Source organism: Adiantum capillus-veneris, chromosome 27, assembly GCF_014529385.1.
Source record: "Adiantum capillus-veneris isolate H3 chromosome 27, ASM1452938v2, whole genome shotgun sequence".
In the NCBI taxonomy this organism is placed as follows: Eukaryota; Viridiplantae; Streptophyta; class Polypodiopsida; order Polypodiales; family Pteridaceae; genus Adiantum; species Adiantum capillus-veneris.
The window spans coordinates 113,787,617-113,814,179 of NC_140957.1; the positions used below are offsets into that span (position 1 = coordinate 113,787,617).

Here is a 26,563-nt window from a genome sequence, read left to right on the forward strand (position 1 = left end):
AGGGTTGCTAATGTATCTACTCACCACTCCCACTGCAAATGCAATGTCTGGAAGTGTGGCGATCATAGCATACATTAAGTTGTCTACTGTTGATGCATAAGGAATCTTGGCCATTTCAGCCCGCATGTCATCCGATTTTGGGCAATCATCTGCACTAAGTTTCACATATGGTGTCACAAACGGGAGCGCATAACAATATAAAATACATTCAGATAAATAGGAATTATCACTTATTACTGAAGCCAGAGGATATAGAGAGAAATAAATAGAGAGAGAGATAGAGAGTGAGAAGATCGACACAGTACTGGGGACCAGAAGATGGGCTGGTCCCCCCCGGTAATAGTATCTTTATTACTGAGGAGAAGTCTATACAAGCACTTGAACCGAACGTATTACCACGTTCGTTCTAGAATAAGACTTGATGGTTCCCGGAAGCCTCAGCTTTCGATTCCTAGGGCAAAACCCTATTCCAAGGAACTTCCGTTCCTTATTCCAATTCCTCGAGAATCAAGGTTCTCGCCTCTGGATCTCACCTTCCAAACTCAGGGCATGGCATGCTTGCAACTCTTTTCCACCTCTCTTTCCAGAGTCCTCTTCCCGCAGTTTCCCGGACACGAAGTCCTTACTTGGGAATCCCAACTTCCGGATCACAACTTGAGAGACTACCTCTCTCCGATCCGTGGATATACTTCCCAAACTCGGGTACGAAATCCCTCGGCTGATTTGGATCTAGTTCCTCAGAGCGCTTTTCTCCTGCAAAGGCTCATACCTTCCTCTGCTCCTACTCCCTCACTAAGAGGAAGTACACCTGCAAACAAATACTCAGAGTTCATAACATGAAAATCATTACCTTCAAAGTCTCGACGCTCGAAACGCAACTCCGTTCTCGAAAAGCAATTCCCCGGAAGAGATCTCTCCATAGAAAATTCTCTCTTCCAATCCTACACACAAAAGAGGTGTGTTCTCGGGTTCCTTCTCGTAAATCAGCCTCGTCTACGACGTTTATGGGCTGAAAACAGAGAAAAACAGCAACTTGTTGCGATGGAAACACGCTTTGTAGGCGCTTCTTCGCGAGGGAACTCGCGCACTGGGTCTTGGCGACATCTGGTACACTTGGGGCAGCCATGGGCATCACCGGCAACGTCTTCTTTATGGCTGAAATCTGCAGTAGCATCTCCTCCTTGCAAAGATTGGTCCTCCTCCTGAGTAAGGGCATGTGATGCTTTTATAGCTCCTAGCCATGGGCACGAATAGCTGCTCGCGTAGAGATCGCGGCCTTTTATATATATATATATATATAAATTTTCATTTTTTTTTTCGCTGCTCTGCCAGAAAAAGAGAGAGAGAAAACGCTGGCTGATCTGTTGCCTTATTTATCAGATGGCTGTCCACTTATTAAGTGGGCGGTCGGTCACCTTTACAAATGGTCTGAATCTGTCCAAAAACTCAATAAAACCTTACAAGTTAAAAACAATGCTTTCATAGCACTTCCCAGGCGTCCCTGGATGCAATCACATGCACGGTTGCAATGCAGACATAGACTTCCTCGCGAGAAAGCATCTGCTTTCCCGAAAGGCAATCCCGCTTTCTCAAAAAGCATCTGTTTTTCCTCAAAGTTTCCTCTGAACCCATCTTCATTCAAGTGCTTGCTTTTTCCTTGTGCACAATTCTAACACAGTTTGGAATTTCCTCCCGACTATGGATATTCCCTTTCCGATGCACCCGTCACCCACCTTGTGATGCATCAGGAATACCCATCACCTAGTCCTTTCCTACCGAACTTACGGTACAATCTCCTTCACGATGCTCTATGTCACCCATCCTATGACGCATCAGAGATGTCCGTTCCTTGATGGTCAGATACTTCTTTCCGATGCTCCCTGTCACCCATCCGATGTGACGCATCAGAAGTACCCGTTCCTGGTGGCCTTACAGATATTCCCGTTCTCAGTGTTTCCGTCATTACTTTAAATGACGCACTAGGAAATACTCTGTAGTCGGATGTCTGCAGTGAGAAAAGCCCTCTCACTTAAAATTCCAATAATTCATTTAGAATTATTTTTCCTTGGTGTTCCAAGGGAGTAAACCCTCTCACTTATAAATCCAATAATTCATTTAGAATTATTTTTTTGTAAGATAAAGCCAATTTAGCAACATCCCTCTAACTTATAAACAGTTGTCCTCAATTGTAGAGGTCCAACTGAACTGCCGGGGAGAAACCGGAAAGATTCCAAATCTTGCTCAATGGTGAGGTGAGCTAGTCCTTTCTCAAAAGAGAACTTAAAAATTAAATTAAACAGAAATTCAATAATTCAATACTTACCTTACCGGTTCATGTCTTTCCTCGAGGATATCCGTCACCTTTCATTAAAGTTACGAGCCATGTAAGAACTCGTCATTCGTGTCTTTCCAACAGATTGGAAGTTTCCTCATCCGAGAATCTGTTAACTCAATTCCACCTTCTCAATTCCGAGAAGAATAAACCTCTTAGAAATCAATCTAGGTCTATGTCCTTGCGCATAACCTTGCGCTATTAGTCCTGAGGATATTAAACCTCTTGTGTCCTCCCGCAGAGGGCATGTCGAGAGCATTAAGCTCATGTGAATCTTCCTATGGCAGAACAAGTGTGTCATCTTACCAAAGCAAGTTCTTATTCCGCGCCTTTGCTTTGGGTAGGCCAATTGTTCTGATCCAAAGTTTCCTTATCTGAGACTCTGTTAACTTGATTCTGTCTTCTCAAATTCGAGAAGAATAATCTTCCTAGAAATCAATCTAGGTATTTGTCCTTGTGCATAATCCTATGCTGTTAGTCCAGAGGGTATTAAACCTCTTGTGTCCTCCCACATAGGGAGTGCCCAAGTCATAGAGCATTAAGTTCGATGTCTTTCTTCCACAATTTGCGATCACCTTAAAGAAGGTTCTTGTTCCAGGCCGTCGCTCAACGTAGGTGGACGGTTCCAATCCGAAGATTCCTTGTGCACGACAACACTTCCTTCCAATCGTTTCCTCCTACGAGTTATTACCACCAGCAGTGATTTCCCGACACCCATTAGCGTCTCTTCCTTACAAAATTATAAAAAATGATTCACCTTGCGAGCATCAATGACGATTTGCAAAATCTCAAGCAGATAGGATTCTAGCCATAGCATTTTCTGAACGTACGTTCAAACCCGGTTCACAATAGAGCGAACCCTCTTTGAATCTGAGGGATGTTCTCCCATATGTAATTCTTACCATTTTGAAACGGTTGGCACTATATGCTTACGAACATAATAGTTCGAATTTATTCCAGCAGCGTGTAAATGCTACTTGACCTGCTCATGGAGAAACATATACCGCAACCAAAAGTTGCTACTGTAATGGTAAAGGCACATAGCGTACTCAATGATCAACGACCATTGGAAAACCTCTTCTCCGTAGAGAAACTCAAATTCCTCATACCAAACACATCTCAAATAGAGGTTCTCGTGTCGGAATATTCTTGCGCGCAAAAAGGCGCTCAAGAGAGTATAACAACCTCTCGTCCAGTTCCTTGGCATAGGTCTGCATCGTGTTATCCATGTACTCAAAAGTGTACATAATTCTTAAGCTGTGTTAAAGTTTCGGTGAACCTAGGAAATTACCTTCCCTTCGTAAGATCCTTAGAGCGAAGACGCTCAACTTGATGATCACTTGGCTCGATCTTAGAGCAAAACCCGCTCATCAAATAATCTAGGATTTAATCCTTGGATTCCTCAAGCACAGGCTGTAGTCGTCGCTTGTTCCTTCCCTCCTATAGAGAGTGTTCATTCACTTGTGCAAAAAGCACTACCATATCTTCCCTTACCGTGTAGGAGGTGTGGGCTTAAAGAGTACTCAAGCTTCATGAAAGCTTTTCTTTGCTTGAAAGCTTAGAATGGTTCCTTCATATTTTCCTACCCGCAGTAGCAGGTAATCTGTTCGAGAATTACCGGATACCAAATCAATTATGGACCTTCCGGATGGTTAAGCAAAGTAGTTCATCGTATAAAACAATGTTCTGACTCAACCCTACTCTCATAAGCACTCAAGAGTGATCAGTCTTGGCTAGACTTATGCAATCCTCGTGCGAAAAAGAAAACGTGCTTTGTAACTTCCTCAAAGACGTAACTTTGATCAGACCTGCCCTCTCACTTGAAGTTTGAGGGTCTTCTATTCAAAAAACTCAGGAGTTAGATTGAATTCCCTTACTCCAAACTTTCTCCGAATAGCAACGTATCCTTCGAGGAGAGGTAACAAAAATTCACTGTTTCTGTGTTCAATGGTTCCCGTCCCACTGTGGGGATTAGATTCTATGTACACTGAGGTGTACACTTTCAGCTTGTATTGCTGTCTCCACCATCTATTGCAAAGTATTTTGCAGATGGGTTTACAAAATTTGGGCAAAAGTCTCGTTAAATTTGTTCATCTTTCCTTCCTTAGAGAGGATCAAGAATGGAGCTACCTTGGCAAGAGTGAACCACTGCTTGCTTTGACTCGCTCGTGTTCCTATTGGGCAAACCGATCCCAATCTTCGTAGATGCCTTCCTCAAAGTGTAGAGGAAAAAAATTTTGTCCGAAAATTCAGCCTTGAATTGAATCCAAGTCTTGTTGTAAGTTCCTTGCAGAGCTTTGGTATACCACCAAGTACTTGCAATCCCCTTGAGGTGTTTGGTCACATGCCTCACCTCGACGCTTCTCGGAAATCGCCATTTGCAAAGGCAACTTCAAACTGTTGAATGAAAGCAGTAGCTTTCAAGACATCTTCCCTGCCGTCAAAAGTATCAAACTTGACTGGTCACTGTAGTGTTCCTAGGTCTAGAGACCTTCTTCATATCCTTTCCGAAATGATGGGATTTCATGGCTATAGTTTTGGATCGACGTTCATGGATATTTTATGGATTCTGAAGGATCTCGAGCATTCTGCTCCTTGGATTCTCTAGGTTCTTGAGCATCATGCTCTTGTCTCCTTCTCAGAGAATCCCAAGTTTTGTGTCGACTTCTTGCAGAGAGAAATTTTTTTTCCAACTCTGCGAGCTTTTCCTGCAGGACTTAAGTTTCTGCCTGCTTACTTCTCTCTTGGCTTGTCATGGCTTCTTCCCGTATCTTCCCAGAGTCGTTCTCCTTTACAGAGAAAGAGAGGAGACCATGCTCTGATACCACTGTCACAAACGGGAGCGCATAACAATATAAAATACATTCGGATAAATAGGAATTATCACTTATTACTGAAGCCAGAGGATATAGATAGAAATAAATAGAGAGAGAGAGATAGAGAGTGAGAAGATCGACACAGTACTGGGGACCAGAAGATGGGCTGGTCCCCCCCGGTAATAGTATCTTTATTACTGAGGAGAAGTCTATACAAGCACTTGAACCGAACGTATTACCACGTTCGTTCTAGAATAAGACTTGATGGTTCCCGGAAGCCTCAGCTTACGATTCCTAGGGCAAAACCCTATTCCAAGGAACTTCCGTTCCTTATTCCAATTCCTCGAGAATCAAGGTTCTCGCCTCTGGATCTCACCTTCCAGACTCAGGGCATGGCATGCTTGCAACTCTTTTCCACCTCTCTTTCCAGAGTCCTCTTCCCGCAGTTTCCCGGACACGAAGTCCTTACTTGGGAATCCCAAGTTCCGGATCACAACTTGAGAGACTACCTCTCTCCGATCTGTGGATCTACTTCCCAAACTCGGGTACGAAACCCCTAGGCTGATCTGGCTCTAGTTCCTCAGAGCCCTTTTCTCCTGCAGAGGCTCATACCTTCCTCTGCTCCTACTCCCTCACTAAGAGGAAGTACACCTGCAAACAAATACTCAGAGTTCATAACATGAAAATCATTACCTTCAAAGTCTAGACGCTCGAAACGCAACTCTGTTCTCGAAAAGCAATTCCCCGGAAGAGATCTCTCCATAGAAAATTCTCTCTTCCAATCCTACACACAAAAGAGGTGTGTTCTCGGGTTCCTTCTCGTAAATCAGCCCCGTCTACGACGTTTATGGGCTGAAAACAGAGAAAAACAGCAACTTGTTGCGATGGAAACACGCTTCGTAGGCACTTCTTCGCGAGGGAACTCGCGCACTCGGTCTTGGCGACATCTGGTACCCTTGGGGCAGCCATGGGCATCACCGGCAACGTCTTCTTTACGGCTGAAATCTGCAGCAGCATCTCCTCCTTGCAAAGATTGGTCCTCGCGGCCTTTTTTTTTGTTTTCAAAATTTTCATTTTTTTTCCGCTGCTCTGCCAGAAAAAGAGAGAGAGAAAAGGCTGGCTGATCTGTTGCCTTATTTATCAGATGGCTGCCCACTTATTAAGTGGGCGGTCGGTCACCTTTAAAAATGGTATGAATCTGTCCAAAAACTCAATAAAACCTTACAAGTTAAAAACAATGCTTTCACAGCACTTCCCAGGCGTCCCTAGATGCAATCACATGCATAGTTGCAATGTAGACATAGACTTCCTCGCGAGAAAGCATCTGCTTTCCCGAAAGCCAATCCCGCTTTCTCAAAAAGCATGTGTTTTTCCTCAAAGTTTCCTCTGAACCCATCTTCATTCAAGTGCTTGCTTTTTCCTTGTGCACAATTCTAACACAGTTCGGAATTTCCTCCCGACTATAGATATTCCCTTGCCGATGCACCCGTCACCCACCTTGTGACGCATCAGGAATACCCATCACCTAGTCCTTTCCTACCGAACTTACGGTACAATCTCCTTCACGATGCTCTATGTCACCCATCCTATGACGCATCAGAGATGTCCGTTCCCGGATGGTCAGATACTTCTTTCCGATGCTCCCTGTCACCCATCCGATGTGACACATCAGAAGTACCCGTTCCTGGTGGCCTTACAGATATTCCCGTTCTCAGTGTTCCCGTCATTACTTTAAATGACGCACTAGGAATACTGTGTACTCGGATATCTCCAGTGAGAAAAGCCCTCTCACTTAAAATTCCAATAATTCATTTAGAATTATTTTTCCTTGGTGTTCCAAGCGAGAAAACCCTTTCACTTATAAATCCAATAATTCATTTAGAATTATTTTTCTGTAAGATAAAGCCAATTTAGCAACATATGGAGGTAGTGGTGTATTAAGTGCCTTTCCCCCCTCCATATTGAAACGCTACAATACTTTGGTAATGTAATCTTACTGTACCTCTTGCATTATAGGCAGAATTGCCACCTTCCCCACTAGACTTGCGTGTAATCTCTTCATTGAGAATAGACCCTCTCACACCGTCATACGTGAGGGTGGGACTGTTGCTTAAGGAGACAACCAAGGTTTCCCAAGTATCTGGCAATGTCATAAGCAAGAAAATAACTTTAAGCTTATCATCGAATTGCTGAAGCCCACTGTCCTGCAACTGACTCAACATACACTTGTAAAAGCACTCAAATGCTCAGAAGCTGACTTCGAGTCATCAAGCTGCATATTCACCAACTTTCGTATCAAATGCACCTGGTTCACAGGCGTGGTGTTTTCATAATTGGACTTTAGCTTTTGCCATATTGCATAAGCAGAGTCCAAACGCTTGATGTCTGTCAAAATGTCATCATTGATAGCCCTTTTGATGTAGGCCATAGCCTTCTTATTCAACCTGGCCCACTCTTCGTCAGACAAACCTGGCGGCTTATTCTCTTTCAATGCATTTTCACAATCCTTTAAGAAAAGGATACCTTGCATGCGTTCTTGCCAGAGGTCGAAGCCTTGACCATCGAACCGTTTGATTTCCATCAAACTTTTAGTGTCAGATGCGGAAGAGGAAGAAGCCATTTTAATTCAACCACAAGTGTGTATACAAGAGAAATGCAATAGGCTGAAAATTTCAGCAAATAGGAGTAACCACAAGACTTTGCATACGATAAAACACAATTTCTTTACATGAAACTGTCCAAATCTGAAATTTCAGCTGAAAAGTGTAATTTCAAGCACCTGTACTCAACTTTTCACTCAATTTGTCGCGACAAACATCAATACATGTGATCCCACAACTTTGTACTGCGTATTATTGTTTTGACCTGTAATAACTTGTAAATCACCTGTTTTTACCTAAAAACAGCCTGTTTTGGGCTCTTTTGACAGTTTCGGTGACCTTTTCGGCCTCGGAAGCAAGGGGCTTTGCGATGGAAGTGAAATTGAACGCGTGAGAGCAATTTTAACTCGCTGTCCAACAGATTGCGCAGGGTCGTTTTGAAACCCCAAGGCTCTGATACCAGTTGAAAGCGCGAAGCAGAGGGTACTGATAGGTGCGCGTCCCGATGTACTGTAGGATTGGGGCAAGAAGCAGGAGGCGGAGTGTAGCAGAGAGGAAGCGCTAGGGATCGAAGCAGGGAGAGAGAGAGAGAGAGCTCACGTTTTTGGGGAAAACTCAATAAGTGAGTTTTGGGTTTTCCGACTTTTATTATAAGCGACTTTAAAAGAAATGTTTCCAGGTTCAATATGAACCTGGACAAAGTATAAAAATGTACAAAAAGGGGTTATTTAGGCCTTTAACCCAACACCCTTCTCCTTTATCTTGAAAAATACGCATGCCCAAAATATGACTTGCATCACCAAGATCCTTCATGTCAAAATGCTCACGTAAGATGGTTTGTAATGCATCAAGCTCTTTGACGTTTTTACCCGCAAGAAGCATGTCATCTACATACAAGGTAAGCAATAGGAGGCTTCCATCACTTGCCTTTTTTGTATAGAAAGAGTGATCTGCATTACTTCTTTTGTACCCTTGAGATCTCATAAAAGTATCAAACTTGTGATACCATGCATGTGGAGATTGTTTCAATCCATACAAGCTTTTATTGAGTCTACATACTTTCTTCTCCTTGCCCTTGACCACAAAACCTTCAGGTTGCATCATATATAAGATCTCACACAAAATACCATGTAAAAAAGCTGTTTTTACATCCATTTTCCTTAATTCCATATCTAGAGCAGCAACCAAGGCTAACACGATCCGCAACGTAGTAAGCTTTACTACAGGAGAGAAAATCTCGTCAAAATCAACACCATGCTTCTGCTTATACCCTTTTGCAACCAAACGTGCCTTGTATTTTGAAGAAGCATTTGCAGTGACTTTCTTTTTGTAGACCCATTTACATGGCAATGCTTTTGCCCCCTTTTGGCAAATCTACCAAGTCCCATGTATGGTTCTTCTCTAAGGAATCCGTCTCAGAGAGCATTGCTTTGTTTCATTTCTTACTGTCCGTTCTACCAATAGCCTCTTTATAACAAGAGAGCTCCCCACAGTCAGTAAGCATTACATAGTCCATGGAAGGAACATATCTATCAGGAGGCCTAGTCTCCCGAGTAGATCTACGCACCCAATGATCCATGGCAGGTGGATTTTGAGCCTGCATATCCTCAAAATCAGCGGGTTGTTCAGCCGGTTGCATTGCATTGCATTGAACGGCTGATTTTGTGCATCCTCCTGCTCCTCAACTTGTGGTGCATCAATGGCAACTTCATTGGGCTGATTTTCAGCACCATTTTCAGCTTCAAAACGCTGCTGTACATTGGGCATTCTTGGCTGTCCATACGGTACATCTTCCCGAAAAACAACCCTCCTGACTTCCTCGGTCCTAATGGGCTGTTTATGCATTTCTCATTGAAGATGACATTATTGCTACGTATAACGTTTCTCATTGCAGGATCTCATAACCTATACCCCATTTACCATCCTCACTGTATCCTAGGAAAATACATTTACAAGACTTGGGGTCAAGCTTGGTGCGTAGTTCACTCCGGATGTGAATATAAGCCTCGCAACCAAACACTCTCAAATGTGCATATGAGGGTGGCTTGCCGGACCACACCTCCTCAAGCACTCTCCCACCCAAAGTCTTACTCGGTGACCTGTTAATCAAGCGAACGGCTGTACTAACAACCTCTGCCCAAAAACAATGGGGTAACGTAGCATGTGACATCATACAACGGAGTTTCTCTTGTTGAGCAGTACCAACACTACATTGTCTTACACGGATGTAGAGAGTTCTCTTCTTATGGAAGAGATGAACAAGAAGAACAATGCTTCGGTGACTGCTTCTAATGCATTACATATGAGGGGCAGATCCCAACAAAGGGAGAAGAATGATGGGAAAGGCAAAGGGCGTAGCAAGTCCCATAATAAAAAGGATGTGGAGTGCCATCATTGTGGCAAAAAGGGCCACTACAAACGGGAATGTTATGCGTGGAAGAAATTGAAGAACAAAGAGACAGATGCTAATGCAAAAGACACTAGGAAAGCCAAAAAGAGCTCAGTTGTGATTGAAGAGGCGAATGTTGCCTCTAATTATGACAATGAGAGTAGCAATGATGTGCTTAATGCATCTTCCTTGGATGCAAAAACACTTGTCTTGGGTTCTGATGAGCATATGCACGTGTGGATACTTGACTCAGGTGCTTCTTTTCATGTAACTCCACACAGAGAACGGTTCTCTGATTACAGGGATGGCAATCATGGTAAAGTGCATTTGGGTGATGACTTTGCATGCGATATAGCAAGCATTGGCAGTGTGCATTTGTCTTTTGCAGATGGTATGACTTTTGTGTTGCAAAATGTGCGACATGTGCCACATTTAAAAAAGAGTCTCATTAGCATTGGTGCATTGGATGATGCTGGCTATCACACCACCTTTGGTGATAGCAAATGGAAATATGCAAGGGTGCCAAGATTGTTGCTAAAGGTTCCAAGAGTGACACTTTGTATCCTTTGTATGTTTCTAGTGCTTGTGACCGTGTTGTAGCCGTAACCGAGCAACCGAGTGTTTCTTTGTGGCATGGCCGGTTGGGACACATGAGTAAAAAGGGAATGGAAACTCTTTCTCGTTGTGGTTATTTGCCGTGTTTGAAGTTTGCTGATTTTTCACATTGTGAACATTGTATTTTTGGCAGGCACGCTCAAATACCGCATAAAAGGGTTCTTTCTTCCAAGTCTTTACAGTTAGACTTAGTACATTCTGATGTATGTGAGATGCCACAGTTAACGTTAGGGGGAAAGAAATATTTTGTTCCTTTCATTGATGATGCGACCCGCAAGGTGTGGGTATATCCAATTCGCTTAAAGAGTGATGTATTGGATACATTTAAGAAGTTTCTTGCATATGTTGAGAACCAAACTGGCAAGAAACTCGGGTCTTTGCGCTCGGATAACGGGGGAGAATATATGTCAAAAGCCTTCAAGGACTTTTGTGACGTTAGAACTCATTGACGTGTACCGACATTTGCGTACCCTCCTTCATGCGGAGATCCATAAGCTTCTTAAGCTAGTAAACTTTACTAGCTGCACTCTGCTGTGTATAGAGATCCTCTAATCTCTTCCACATGCCCCATGCAGTGTCCTCATTCTCTACATTGAAAAGCAAACTGTCAGACACAGAAAGCATAATGGTGGAGCGAGCCAATTCGTCCACCTCTTCCCATTCCTCACATGTCATGTTTGCAGGCTTCTGACCCTTTGTCTTAATGGGCTTCGCCTGTTTCTTTTGCAACATCACGTTGTAGCATTGCTTCTTCCAAATGGCATAGTTATGCGCACCCTGAAGCTTCTTGATGTGCAAAAAATTGCCACTTTCACTGTCGAAAGCCATTGCAACAAAGACAAATGCAAACGCACTTGTCTCTCAAGGCTAAACACGCCGAGATGAGTGCAAAATCAGCTAATAGACCCTGCTGTCCTGAAAATTCAGAACTTCAAACCCCTTAGAATTCGCTCAAATTGGCGTACATTCACTGCGAAAACCTTGCAAAATGTGTGTACAAGGTGAAATACATCAAATCAGCCCTGAACTTCGCTGAAATTGACCTAAATTCGGACCTGTATTCACTGTTTTGCTGAAATTTCAGACCTGTCTGCCTAAAACACCTGCGAATCTGACTTGTAAGCAACCTGTTTCACCCGTAAAGCTAATACTTTGACTTTGGGAGGTCAAAACACCTTAAATTCAGCAAAACCCTTCTGCTGTGCGCTGAATATGAAACCATAAACTTTGATGAATGGGCACTGTTCTTCGCGATAAGATGAGTCCTCCACGACAGAACTTGAGCGCAAACGATAGGGAAGCTGAAACGCAGCAGAGAAAGAGTTTTCAGCTCTCGTGTTGCGAGAGAAGGTTGCAGCACGGGCTTTGATACTAGTTGTTGGGGAAGGAGCAGGTGCTCAAGGTGTTGCAAGAGGGGGCGATGGAAGTAGGAGAGAGAGAGAGAGGAGGAAGGAGCGCAGGAAGAAGAGAGAGAGAGAGAGAGAGAGAGAGAGAGAGAGAGAGAGAGAGAGAGAGAGAGAGAGAGAGAGAGAGAGAGAGAGAGATCGTTAGTTCAGCCCACGATTGTGTATTGGGCTTATTCTTTGTTTTCATTAAAAGAATAAGTGAGTAAGTGACCTAGAGGGTGTTCACACCCTTCCGGCCGGCCATAAGACACTTAGCCTTTATTTCTTACACAAGGTTGAGAGAGAAGCCATCACCAAAGCAAGAATCATCCGTAAGGTCTTAAGCTTGGAGTAGACAATTGTGCTTTTAGCATGAATGATGGTTCCTTTTATTTCCCCAAAGAGAGGGAATGAAAGAGAGAGAGAGAGAGGGATAGAAGAGGAGAATGACACCCGATGGGGTCCCAACCAACCCTATCAAGGGTCTCCCCACACCGTTGCCAATGTGTTGTTTGCTTTTGATCGCATAAATGGAATGTACACACATGCAATACCCGAAGTGCAGACTCTATTGACTCGAATGGAGAATGTTGCCGCGGTAACTCTTCAAGATAACACCTTTGGGGCTGGTTTGATGCACCTCTGGGTCCGTCTCGATGTGAGGTTGCTGATGGCCACCAAGGAGTAGATTTGGGGCTCTACTCCCTTTGTTGGTCTAGGTAGGGCAAAACCTCTGCCAAATTCTTATAAAATAATCATTAAGATGATTTATTAATAAGTTTGACCAGGTCTCAATTTTGGGTGAAACTGCCGCACATTTGCCAATCTAGGAATCCTATTGATGCGAAAAATAGCTCATTGGATTCCTCCAGCCTAAAACTACATGCATGTCATGCCAGATGCCCACCGTAGTGTAACAATATCTGTCAAATTGCTTTTATAATCTATTTATGCAAGGTGTTCCAAAACTGGAAAACCTACTCTAATGGACTTGTTCGGACATGTAGATCTTGCGAATAGGCTCACAAAATTGCCGGTACTAATCTTCCTAGGATTCTAGACACTCCTATATGGGGATAGGTGCAAAATCAGCTCTGGAAGTTGATGAAGCATGTCCACGTGGCACATAGAGCTATGTGCACGTGACAACAATCTTGTCGTAGTATGCACATGATGCAAGTGCAAAGGGGGAGGCTACCACCAAGATGGAGAGAGAAGCTATCATCAAAGTAGAAGTCATCCATGAGGTCTTCATCGGATAAAGGTTGTATTGGTACATGAAAACTGTAGCGATTGGAGCCATATGTTTAAAAAGAAGGAAGGAAGAAGCTCGAGCAAGAGAGAGCCAAGGTTGGAGAACCACCGGGAATTAGTATGTGGGAGAATATTGAACAACCATCCAAATGCCTACGGATAATCACATCGAGAGGAACATGTTGAAAAGAAGTATGTGACGTGCCAAGTAAGCACGGGTCCATCGTATAGGAATGGATCATAGAGTCGGACAAGGCAATCCCATGTAAAGAGGTAGCAGTTGAGAACGAGGGAGCAAGGACCAGAGGGAGAAGTAGCGGCGTTAAGCACATTGAGCCGCATCCACAAGACAAGTGCTTGTGGCAACACCATCTTGCATCTTCTCAAGGGCTAGTAAGCCGCAATGAGAGAAGATGTGCAATATCGAGGAAAATCCGTTCATTATGCCATAACCAAAGTCCAAAAATCTGTTATGTCAAGTCATAGAAGCAAGGTTTGAAGGAGATTAGAAAACCGTACTCGATGAATCACCAAAATCAAAGTGAAAGAGGGGAAGCGATCTGAAAACCACCAAGCCGTCAAGAAGTTGCAGACAGGGCGGGGGGGGGGGGGGCTTAGCGGTCCACACAAAGGTCCAAGATTACAGGGGTCAGATAGCACAACAAAAACGTATGGTAGGAGCAATCCTAGACCAGATGCTATTAAAAGCGTGATAAAACAGGAAGGTACATGTAGCAACTGAAATCTCCAAGCATAAAGACATCGAGGTCACAAGAAAGTAGTGTCACAAAAGTGATGACGTAGCGATCTGTAGGCAGAACAGAGTGGGAGACAAAGCAATAGTGACACTTGAAAGCCTAACAAAAAATTTGCCGTAAATCTCGTAAAAAGATTCGGGTGTTGCTGTGGCATGTGTATGGGGCTTTCGTAGCATCCACACGAGGTGACATGGCAAGCTTTTGAGGCGCAAGTTTTTAGCAGTGCTAGCCTTTGGTAGTGCCAGGTTTTTGTATCAATGCTTTTGGGCCTAGAGCCTTTATAAGTGAGGCCTGGGGAGCACTTCGGCAAATCAGTGTATGGTTGCACAATTGTAGAGTGACTCCTCGGTAGTTGTACTCTGTGACTTTTAAATATAAAAAAGAGTATCCAAAGGGGCGCGAGACTCTGATATAACTATAACCACCTCGACAATGAAAGTGAAAGCAAAGCCTAAATCTAGTATGAAAACTTCTCTTTTGATATCAATAGAAATTGATTGCGCTGTGGAGTGAAAGATCAACGACATCATGAAATACAGGAAAGACTCTTGCAAAGGACGGAAGTCCGAGTCTTTTTTGCCATCTCGGCGGATTGTCAACCGTCGAGAATTTGGCAGAGAAGAGGTCTAAAAGAAAACACCATTGGCATGTCCACTTCAAGGACGACTCCAGTCCTCCTCCTTCTAGTTCCAGTTCAAGTGAGGAAGAAAGACGGGAGTTGAGGAAACAAATGTATCGTAAATGCAAATTAAGAAAGAACCACAAGAAATCATATTAGTTAGACACAGGTACTAGTTCATCTTTTGACGACTCTGATGATGACCTTTGACACCACTTGTGGCAAAAAGAGGAATCACTCGATTCAAAAATCGAAGTACGACAGCTTGGAACGGAGGAAGCGCAAGAAAAAATTCAAGGACAATGGTCAAAACGTTAAGTTTGATTCTTTTTTGTTCTACAAGGATACTCATAAGACCTTGTCCTTTATTTTGCAGTTTGACACCGCTTTCTCAAGAGGCAAGTATGGAAGCCAAAGTTAGGAAGGTGATATCACACCTCAAAGGGAATGCACAAACATGGTGGTCAACGGTTTTATTGCACGGGAAAGCGCCTCGAAACTGGGAAGTTCAAAAGTTTAATCTCATCTATTTGGTTGACTCACCCTAGCTCAAAGCCGATGTTTTGAGGGCATGGAACCACCTTAAGATGAAAGAGAATAATGCCCTTTCTATCGATAATTAGAGATATTGGGATACTTTCCTATCGGTTGCTTCTTTTTGGAAAGTGTCTCTAGAGGAACAAATGAAAAGTTACTGTTGCGGTCTACCATAAGATACAGTCTGAAGCAAAAGTTTTGCTAACATTCAGCAACTTATGGATCATGCTATGGACAATTGAATGATGTCAGGATCTTTGACTTATGCTATGGATGAGCCAGTGTCCAAGGCTGTAGAGAGAGACGCTTCAAAAGGAAAGAAGAAGCCAAGAATGTCACCTTTTGGCCGCTTAAATGGTAACTGTAGTCCAAATGTTATGCTTGCATTGAGGAAAAAAAATGATGTTACCTCATGGGTTGACATTTCTTCTCAAATCTTATGTTCCATTGGGTCTTGAACTTTGATTTCGTGCACAAGATGGTGAATTTGGCTTTCCGCTCGTCCGGTACCATCGTGTACTTGCGTGGGAACGTCCTCTAGTCATAGGCTCATGAACGGGGACTATGTATACCGATGTTGCATTGCATAACATATTTATGTGCTTGTGTGCTTAATTTTGCATGCTACCTTCTTGCATGACTGCCGTGAATATATACGGAGCTGTTTTTTTATCAAAACAGTCCATCATATCACTGAATTCTCTGTTTCTCATTAAATTTTTTCGAATTTCAGCCATCCCTCTTTGATGGAGATTATGTGGAAGCCTCTTCTCAACCTATGCCGACAATGAAAGAGGCTGAATTGCATCTAAATTGAAGATTTCAGCCTTAACAACTTTTAACGCGAAGGCTTTGTTCAATCTACTCTAGTGTAGGCATTCTCTTACTGTCCGCAAGCAAAGATCGTGGCTTCTTGTTTGAAGACAATTGCAAGCAAATGGAGGAGAATGGAATGTGGGTACTGGAGAGAGTAGATAGAGGGAACAAGCGGCTTGGAGAATTGACATCAATAATCACTTTTTTGCAATGCTAAATTTCACTTGCATTGGTATGGAAGTTTGGCATTGTATTGCCCATGATACTATGTACAATTCTCCCATAAATAAAGAGAACTTTTGAGGGGCTGGGTTGGCTGTTGTCAGAGTGCGCGGTTCTTCGAGGTCGACCGTACTTAGGCATTTAGCTTTGTGCTCAGAGTTGGGGAGCTTCATCCCTCATCACCCCAGTATCCCATGTAGTCTTCCCAGTCCCCTAGTTTTTTCAGTCAGGTTCTCTTGTGTCCGTTTTTTGAAGATAGCGAGAGGATACATACGTATACTTTTGGTTTGTTTAATATTCTAATTCTGCCGCTAGAAGACATTTCACGCATTTTGGACACCTTGTTTTTTGTAAATTTTTACATATGGACATGATGCCATGTGCTAAAAGGATGTGTGGGCTTTCTTTTTGTGGGCTTTTTGCAAACATATGTATATGTAATGCAAGTGGCTAGTGTAGGCAAGTTGTTGGGTAATTGTGAGTCCCCGTTATTGTGTTTTTGAAAGTGTGACTTGTATATAACTAAAACTCATGTATAAACATAAAAAAGTTTAGCCAAATATGAGAAATTTGCAGGTCTTAGGGGGTGATTGTGGTTTTATTATGATTTTTGATGTAGTTTTTTGTCCTCGACTAATGTTCTTTGTGTATAGTTGTGTCATGGCAACCTACGGCTCGTGCCAATTTTGCACATAGTGGTGCATACATTCAAAATTCAGTGTCTTTAGAACTTTTGTTTCAAAAATTGCAGAGAATTTTTGAAGCTTGAAAGCATCCCTTTGGGAGTTGTGGTTTAGAAAATTCAGTCTGTTACTTGCAGGGTACATGATATCGCAGCCTGCAAGCAGTTTAGTATAGAGTAAGTTGTGAAGTCTAATACGTTTTGTGGCATATGTACACTTTGAAATTTTGGTTTTGAAAAATCAATTGGTGAAAGGTAAAGCTCTTTTCCTCAAGTGCATTGGTTGGCGTGTGATGTAATTCCATGCCAAGGCAGGTGCTTCGTAGTTCCTATGATGGTCTTTTGGGTAGGTGTGTGCTTGTAAATTCCCAAGGGATCACTTACTTTTGAGTTGTGGTGTTGTGGGCGTTCTTTTGATAGAGTTTTTTAGTGCTGAATTTGTCTTGAGCGCTATTGGGAGACATTGCTATAGAGGTGCCCCTTGCTCTTGCTTTCCCAACAACGTTAGTAATTCTTTGAAAGATAATCTTGAATTTGGATTGCTAAAGTCAAGCCTTCTATGGGGAGGTTTCCTGTGATAGGTGCTAATGTTAGCTTACTTAATCCTTGTGACAGGTGCTGATGTTTCTTCGGCAACCAATGGTGGTCGAACTGCTCTTCATTATGCTGCAAGTAAAGGCCGGACAAAGCTTGCAGAAATCTTGATTGCACACGATGCAAATGTGAACGAAAAAGATAAGGTAATTATGTCTGGCTTGTCTCTCAAGTTCTAATGTCAGATCTTTCTGATTTTGTGAAGGTATTTATTGTCATCATAGGGAGCCAGTATGGCTTTGGCAATGGGTTTTTGCTAGTTAGTACCGAGCTCTTTGGTAATGGACTGCAGAATTTAACCTTCAAGTGCTCTCTCTTCTGGCACAGTTTGGTTGTACTCCATTGCATCGCGCTGCTAGTGCAGGACATCCGAACGTATGTGAATTTCTGATAGAGGAAGGTGCAAACGTGGATGCAACTGACAAAACAGGGCAAACTCCTCTGATGTATGCAACAATATGCAACGATAAGCAGGTGCAAATCTCATTCTAACCACTTACTGGCTGTTCTTCTAGGTGCACTATGGAACCATGGCTGGTTTTTAATTAAGTGGCTTTAATTGCTTGTCAGGTTGCATTGTTGCTCATCAGACATGGAGCGGATGTAGATATTCAAGACAAGGAAGGCTATACTGTGCTTGGACGTGCTTCGGATGAGTTAAGACCTGCATTGATTGACGCTGCTAAAGCAATGCTAGAGGGTTAACAATGTATGAGAAGCTGAGCGATGGTACAAAAGGCTACTGGAGGTCCTTGGATCGCTATCAAGCCTGCAGATTTTGGATGCAAAGCAATAGATTGATGATGAACAACGGGACATACCTTGTAATGGGGGAGGTAAGACAGGCTTTGTGAAGGCTGTTTCCCGTGATTCCATGAAGCAGGAGACTCAGGACAGTACGATCATGATGAGCAGTCACATTTGACCAAGATTTATGGGTCAATATTAGTGATTTTGTTGAGCCAACTTGCAGACAAGTCCACTCTAGATGAAAATTTCACGTTGAGGGCATTGATTTAGCAGGCATATAAAGAAGACGCTATATTGCATTGTGTGAACCTTTTGATAATAGACACAACAGGCATTAGAGATTTTGATTATGGCCATAGTTGTGTCACATAAGTTTGCCGTTGCTGGAGTTACATGTCCGTGAGGATGCTTTGAGGGTATTAGTAGTACATAGGGAATGGAGTAGGTTGTCCAATATCTTTCATCCTATTCAGGAGTTGACATGAATATATTAAGTTAAGAGGTATTCAAGGAGACAGGTGAGGGTGGAAGGTTTTTTATTGCAAGGCCCTTGTATGGAGACAAAATTGTGTATGTTGCATGCTTACAAGACGAAGGCATCACAAATCGGGTGGGGAGACATGAGGCACATCGTACATGCTCGAAGAGAGGCATAGGTGCATTAATCAATCCACTATTCTAGATTGTTGAGCAGCAACAAGCTAGTTGTTGCCGAGTGCAATACACCCCCACTGTGAAAACATCATTGAGCTAATAGATTTTGGCTAGATACTAGGAGCTAATGGAGGTGAGATGCCGTATGTTATCGGTAGTAGTAGTAGTAGTAGTAGTACTAAAAGCAGCCCCATCTCCATCATCAATGTACTCTATTGGAGTGCAGATATTGCAAGACAAGTGTGGTTGTAATAGGAGACATGGATGCACATGATATACCATCTTTAAGGATACTACTAGTTTGTCTCATGCCTCGTTTTGGTTTTCATGAATGTTAAATACTCTCTCTCTCTCTCTCTCTCTCTCTCTCTCTCTCTCTCTCTCTGTGTGTGTGTGTGTGTCTGTGCGCCTGCCTGCTAGGGCTTATTTGGAAGACCACCTGGTACCCAAAAAAAAGGGGTCTTGTAAGTGTTTCCATGCATTGATTTGGGTTATTTGGTATTAATATCAAATTGTTGTGAAAATAGTAATCATGAACTAATCAAGTGTTACTACAATAGTGATACCAAATAATAATCACAAAGTGAGTGAAATAAAACATGAAATGGGATACAAAACATAGGCGTTTTATAGCCCCAAGGGAGGATGGAGCATTCAATCCCTTAATCTTGTAGGAGGCATCAACTACTAAAGAAGGGAAGTAAAAGGTCGTGGAGTACAAGTGGGTAAGTAAGTGAGGAATTCATGGACATAGTCTCTTGGCATTACGAGGCAAAGGCATCATTTAGATTTTAGACGGATTAAGGAAGGCGTTAGGAGATTTCCAAATAAAGCTTGAGCACAAGAGGGCTAACAAACCCTCTCTTAAGAGCCCTAGCGAGGTGTTATTACCCCCTTGGTTGAGTGAGCGTTGTGAAACCTTACTTATTCACGTGTTCTATTGCCAGGCTTCTTTGGCTTCTCTAGCTTAGGGAGGAATTTCTTTATGTTATGTGTAGTTTGCAAGCATCCATCTTGCTTTTCAATAGCTCATCTACTTTGTATACTGTAGAATAAACCTCTTATTTTGGGGGCTTATCTGCCAGTACTATCACTTGCCATGCCACAAGACTAAGTGACACAAAATTTGATGCGGGGGAGGCACGGCCTGGAAGTGGGAGGCGGGATCTCGAGAGGTGGGATTGTTGTGGCTGCGATTACATAAAGTGGACTTGGCAACCGTGGATCCCCTCACCACTCTGCATTCAATTTTGTATGTTATTTAGTCCTAAGCCCATGCCATGTTTTTTGCTCATCATTTTGTGTCTAAAGATTTGTGTCCCCCCCCCCCCCCCTTTCCCCTTCTCTCCTCTTCTTGGTCTCATCTGTTGGTTTGTCTCCAGGTGATATAATGTTCCAACAACTTTTGTGAACCAGCTTTGCACCTTTCTAGCTTTCCATCAAATTCTCGGAAATGATTCGTGGTTGTGTGGACCATAGTGTTTAGTGCATAAAACAATTGTAGCATGTACGTTTTGAGGCAGTTCTATAGAGGTGTTTTTGCTAGTGTTAGCATCAGGCAGTCCCTTTTCCATATTGTTGTACACTTATGTGGACACGAGTGCAAAATCTTTTCCCTTATTCTCCTTGATTACAACTCTTGTAGGGAGTGGAGGTTGTGGTCCTAGAATTAGTTTGGCTTCTCTACCACTATTGTAGAATGGCTATTATCTTGTATTTTGGCACTTGGTCCATTTGCTCTTGTGCTAATCTAGCTTGTGGTATTGGTTCAAACTTGACCAATACCAACATTAAAGGGCTGGTCTATGGTTTTGCTCTTGGTGAGCTTGGCACTTGAGAGAAAGAGGAGGGACGAGAAAGAGAATAGAGAAAAAAGAAAAAGAACAAATAGGAGAAAGTAAGAGAGGGGTAGTGAAAAGAACTACGAAGGAAGAGAGGGGGGAGAGAGAGAGAGAGAGAGAGAGAGAGAGAGAGAGAGAGAGAGAGAGAGAGAGAGAGAGTAAAGAGAGAGGGGGTCAAGTTCTCAAAAGTTGTACGAGGGTATAAGGGGTTGTAACAAGGGGATAGAGACTAGGGAATTTAAGTAAAGAGAGAGGGGGGGTCATGTTGTCAAAAGTTGTACTAGGGTATAAGGGGTTGTAAGAAGGGGATAGAGACTAGGAAACAAAAGAAATTTAAACAAAATGAGCAGGGTGCGTGTGTTTTCTTAATATTTCTAAAAATAATAGAAACGCATAAGTGTTTTTACATAAGCCTCTAATTACTACCAAAAATATTTAAAAGCATCATAAAAATCACTCAAAACTCCAAAAATAATGCACAATGGCAAATTTCTTTGGATCAGCAATTGATTTTTGTATTGCACTAATTGAGTTAGAAGCTAGTGTGTTTAGGTAAAAATTATAGCCATTTGTACTATAATGACATCAAAGTGGGTCAAATTGACACCCAATTTGAGAAATTAAGGAAGAAGAATTACCTCAATCGAGTTCACTCGAGGAAATATGCTTGAAAAATTCCCATGGAGTGAGTTATGTCTACAAAAATTGTGGAGAGAATTTGCATAGAAAAAGTATAGCAGAACTAAGATACTGTCTTATCTATTCCTAGATTCTTTTTTTTTTGAACTAAAATGTGGGAATATATGAATGCAGGCAGAGGAAAAATACTTGCGCCAATTTGAGGACGGTTATGGTATACATTTACTAAACACAATTTTACATACAAATGGCGAGTTGAGCAATACAAAGAGTGTTTGAAGATTTTTTCCACATATACCATTATCTTTGTTGTCGATTTTGCTAAGAACTATTCGTTCAAGGAGAAAAACGAAATGCAGTCCCATACATTGGCATACTAAGCGTAGCCCTAAAGAGAGTAGTTTTTCTATATTTCTAATGATGGGAAGCACAGTACCTTGTTGTCCAAGATTGCTTCCTTGTTTATGAGCAATGGCTAAAGGATCAAGGTTTAAAGTTTAGGAGGCACTACATTTGGTTTGATGGTGCAGTTTCACAATTTAAAGCATCACAATCTTACTAGCTCAAATGTAAACTCTTGTAGATGTTTGCATGTATACTCAAAGTAAACAAGACAATCCATATTAGATGATTTGAATGCTCACAAGACATTAAATGTGTAAATTTAGAGAACATTAGGGTGCATATCACACTAGGAAAATGCACGATCACAAGCAAGATAACATATATTCCTTGTATATATAAAAGAGATTAAATACAAGTTGCCAAGACTGTATTACAAAATGATCTTTCTACAATTGAGATCTTATATAATCACCATATGTCCTCGGGCTTCGCAAGATCATTGTGACATAGCAAAAAAAAAAAAAGGAATGTCTCCTCAAATCTCTACAATAAGGCCAAAAACCCACCTTGGTTTGACTCATCATAACCAAAACATTTCTATTGTCTGTTTTATTGCAATGTTGGAATGATGCTATAGCACTAGTGTTGATAAATAATCCCTTTTTTTATCACTATATTTTCCATGGTGTACTCCCTAGTTTATCAACATGTTTTCCCTGGTGTGTGTAGCTGCAATTCTCAATCTTTCAAAAAGTTAGGATTTTGACCTTTCTCTTTGGCAAATAAGTGTATGCCATGTGTGCAAGAATGTTGGGTGTCTAAAGAAATCAGATGATGCACTTTTCCCCACCAAAATTTAGGTGAACGCTTTTATTACTTTGGTCCTTCCTTAACTTGTACATACGATCTTTGATTTGTGTAGGGATTCTATATCTAGAATCTATTGTAGAACAATACTTTGCAAGTAATCATATAGGGTTCACAGAGTAGGAGATTTGAAGGGAAACCTTGTAATTTGATCGCTATAATACTCCCTTACTGTTACTATATACATGTGGTAGTGATGTGTGAACACACTTAGGACCACCGAGGAGTTTTTTCCCTCACTAGGAGGTTTTTTCCCCCATGCATTCTATATACGCCCATCACTCTAGGGCTAACTGATTATTCCATTGCACACTAAGTAATATACTCTTTGTTGTGTGCCTTGAGCTTCCTTCTTCTTCTCCAAGCTGTATATGTTTTCCTACAACCCTAATTTCAACAGTTGGTATCAGAACAGGTTGCGTCCTCCCAGGCTTAATCGCAAACACCTCCAATACACACCTGCTCACTTTCTCTGATTTCTATGAGCTTTGGCAAGCGTTCGCAGGTTGAAAAATATTCTGGGAAAGCTAGTAGAGCTTGGTCTACTCAGATTTTTGATTTGGGCTCATCTTGGCCTTCGTTTCCACTACAAGTAGTATTGCGTAGGCTATTTCGTCATTTTGTGCAAAATTTCTATTAGTGCCGTTTTCTGCATATCATGTCCTGTACAATTTTCTACGGTTTGTTCTATATAGAATGTGTTGTTCCCACTTTGTTTCTCCTCTTTTCGGGTAGTTTTCACATTAGGTGCATCATTCGCCATGGCTGACAACAACACATATGTGTTCAAGATGTTTGCTGCTGAGGATAGGTTGGATGGGGACAACTACCCTATGTGGGCTTACATGATGCAACATGTCTTTGTGTCAAAGGGAGTTTGGAACATTATGTAGGGCATTGATGTACGTCCTAGTTCTGAGGATACATGCGATGTTGAGGATGTTGCAGGTCTTGCTATTTAGTCACTTGTGCCGACAATGCCTTTTATTCGATCAAGGGAGTTGGCAAGATTGTGCTTACTGTTGCAAATGGAGTTCTTTCACACTTGTTGATGCATTGTATGTACCTGGGATCAAGAAAAATCTTTTGTCTGTATCTGCACTTGCTAGACTTGGTCTTGTAGTCAAGTTTATGGATGATAGATGTACAGTACATGATCTCACTTTCGATGATGAAATTGCTGCATCTGGCATTTTATGTCGTGGGTTGTATAAGCTCACTTTATATGACAAGTGTGGGCAGAATTTTGCAAATGCAATTGTGGATTCCAAGGCTATTTTAGATACAAAACTTTGGTATGCACGTTTTGGACATCTGAATTTTGCCAATTTGTTGCGTTTGTGGAGATCTGATATGGTTGCTTCTTTGCCGCCTCTTGAAGCACCTATCAAACATATTTGTGAAGGCTGTATTTTGGGTAAGATACAACGTTTGAAGTTTCCAAAGGATGGGTTCAGTTAGGGACACATGCAGGTTGCAGATTGTGCATAGTGATGTTTGTGGGCCCATGCAAACTCCGTCGTTGGGTAATTATCTTTAACTTTCATTAATGATTACTCCAGGCATGCATGGGTATATCCGCTTAAAGCGAAGTCCGAAGTATATATGTGCTTCAAACAATTTTTGGCTACAATTGAAAATATCTCAAAAATGTACTATGGGCACCCTCCATTCCGATCGAGGGGGGATATTATGTCTCTGTTAACCCTCACGGCTCACGGACACCCCATCACCTATGACGGACGTGTATTATGTATTTGGTAGAGTCAGTTACCGGGCTTGTCGGACCAATAGGAAAAGGGTAAGAGTGATCGCCGATGAGAGGCGCACTCTAACTGGGACATTCAAGGGATTAGTTGGCTAAGCATGGGTGCCCAAGTGTGAATGGGGTGAGCTCATATAAAAGCCAACTAAACCTAAAATTCACTCATTCTCTCATTTGTGCAATAGATGATTGCTCTTGCTCCATCTCCATCTCCATCTTCTTCTTCTTCACCTCCTTGTGTGTGTGTGTATGTGTGTGTGTGTGTGTGTGTGTGTGTGTGTGTGTGTGTGTGTGTGTGAGAGAGAGAGAGAGAGAGAGAGAGAGAGAGAGAGAGAGAGAGAGAGAGAGAGAGAGAGCGATCGAGCATTGCGGCGGCACGACGGCGGTGAAGCGGTTGAGCGCGACGTAGCGGTGTCTCCTTCTTCTTCGCGGCGAGGAATCCTCCACGGCAGGAGCATAGAGCGGTGAGTGACACACCATTGCCCTCTTTTGAGCTTACTAGTTAAGCTAGTTGTGTGCTTGGAGCCGTCTATGGCTCGCACACAGTGTTAGGCAAGGCCCTTGCTTCGACAGTGCGGCAAGGAGCGCACATTTTTGGCGCCGCTGCCGGGGAATCGCCCTGCACTAAGCCCAAGAGGCACTTTGTGCTTCTCCTATGAGTTGTTTGTAGTAGGAAAGAAGAGGAAGAGGAAGAGGAATGAGTTATTTTTCTGCAAGTTGTTAATTTCTGTATTGTCTGCAAGTTCTGTGATTTCTGCATAATGTTGTGTTTTTTGTTTGCACACAGTCTTTGCACGGTTAGTAGTCGTTAGCTTGTTCGCAGTGAATGAATAAGTAGGAAGGCAGTTAGCAATTTCTGTTTGCACACAGTCTGTACACAGTTTTCTATCAAGGTTTGCCTGCACACAGTCTTTGCACAGTAAGGTAGTGAGAGAGGAAGCAGGTGGACAGTTAGCCCACTGTCAGTAAGCAGTTAGCAGAGTGGTTAACATATTAGTTAGTGGTTAGCAGCACTGTTAGTAAGTAGATAAGGTAGTGAGTTGTCTGTGAGTTGTTGACAGAGAGGTTAGGTAGGTGTTGACAGTGTGTGTGGCCAAGAAAGGGTCACCTAAACCGCGCGCGGTTGTCGCCCCAAAAAAAAAAAAAAAAGCGAAAAAAATATTTAAGCGTGAGTGATTGGGGGGCTATACTAAATTTTGATCGGGATCGGGATCATTTCCCCAAATTTAAGCGTGAGTGACTGGGGGGCTACACTAAAATTTTGATCGGGCCCAAACCCAAGCCCAAGCCCAAGCCCAGGCCTCAGTCCTCAGTCTTATGATATATACTAGACTCACTCTCATATATATACCCTACCCCCTCAAGAGGGAATGAGAGCATGTGGGGCAAGTCCTCCACTCTCCTCCCTTCTCTTCCCACTTACACCCTTAGACTTTCTAATTTGGGCCTAATTCTCTACTAGAAATTGACGGTTTTAGGGATTCTGAGGGCATAAAGTGACCAAACGGAGGGTTGTAAAGCACGGCACGTCCCTCTGACCGAGACGCTCGTTTTGAGCTATCATACGTTCTATTCTATAGCTGGGTCAGAAAAAAAGGACCAAAAAATCAAAAAATCAAAAAATAAAATTTGTTTTAAGAAAAGACTTGGGTTGCAAAACACCCAAAAATACTAGGTGATCAGCCTTCACGGGCACTCACTGACACTTCTAGGGGATCCAAGTCATATGAACCTATGCTCTGGACGAGTGTTAGAGTAAAAGCATATTGGTAGTGCCTCCATTTACGCGGGCACCCATTATTCCTTCACCCTAGGTTCTGGACCTTCGGTCGGGACTCAAGGTAGCGCGACCCAAGATCCTCATATCGCGTCTAGTGATTCTTCCTCTGACTACGAATTCATGGAGGGGTATCCTACACCAAACCCTGATAGTTCAAGTCAAGACATGCATGCCATGGGCCCACGGCCCGGGTCCAACGTGTTTAGCCGCTTAAAAGAGACCCTTAGTAGAGCTACTCACTCCGAACATGCGGTTAATGAAATAAATGAAGGGAGTGGGGAAGTAAATTCGTCATTCATGCCT

The 26,563-nt window shown here is 42.5% G+C and overlaps 1 protein-coding gene and 1 pseudogene across 1 annotated transcript in view; one reads left to right on the forward strand and one right to left on the reverse strand.

Annotated features, from left to right (window-relative positions):
• LOC147422595 (Ankyrin repeat family protein) overlaps positions 1 to 18,725 on the forward strand; it is a 65,927-nt gene extending 47,202 nt beyond the window's left edge. Inside the window, exons 3-5 of the mRNA XM_086503283.1 lie at positions 17,641 to 17,765; positions 17,947 to 18,093; positions 18,190 to 18,725. Of these exons, the coding sequence (XP_086359409.1) occupies positions 17,641 to 17,765; positions 17,947 to 18,093; positions 18,190 to 18,324 (407 nt within the window). The 3' untranslated portion in view covers positions 18,325 to 18,725. The remainder of the gene's footprint in view (positions 1 to 17,640; positions 17,766 to 17,946; positions 18,094 to 18,189) is intronic.
• On the reverse strand, positions 9,184 to 11,580 carry LOC147422596 (uncharacterized; annotated as a pseudogene).
• Positions 18,726 to 26,563: the final 7,838 nt, after the last annotated feature.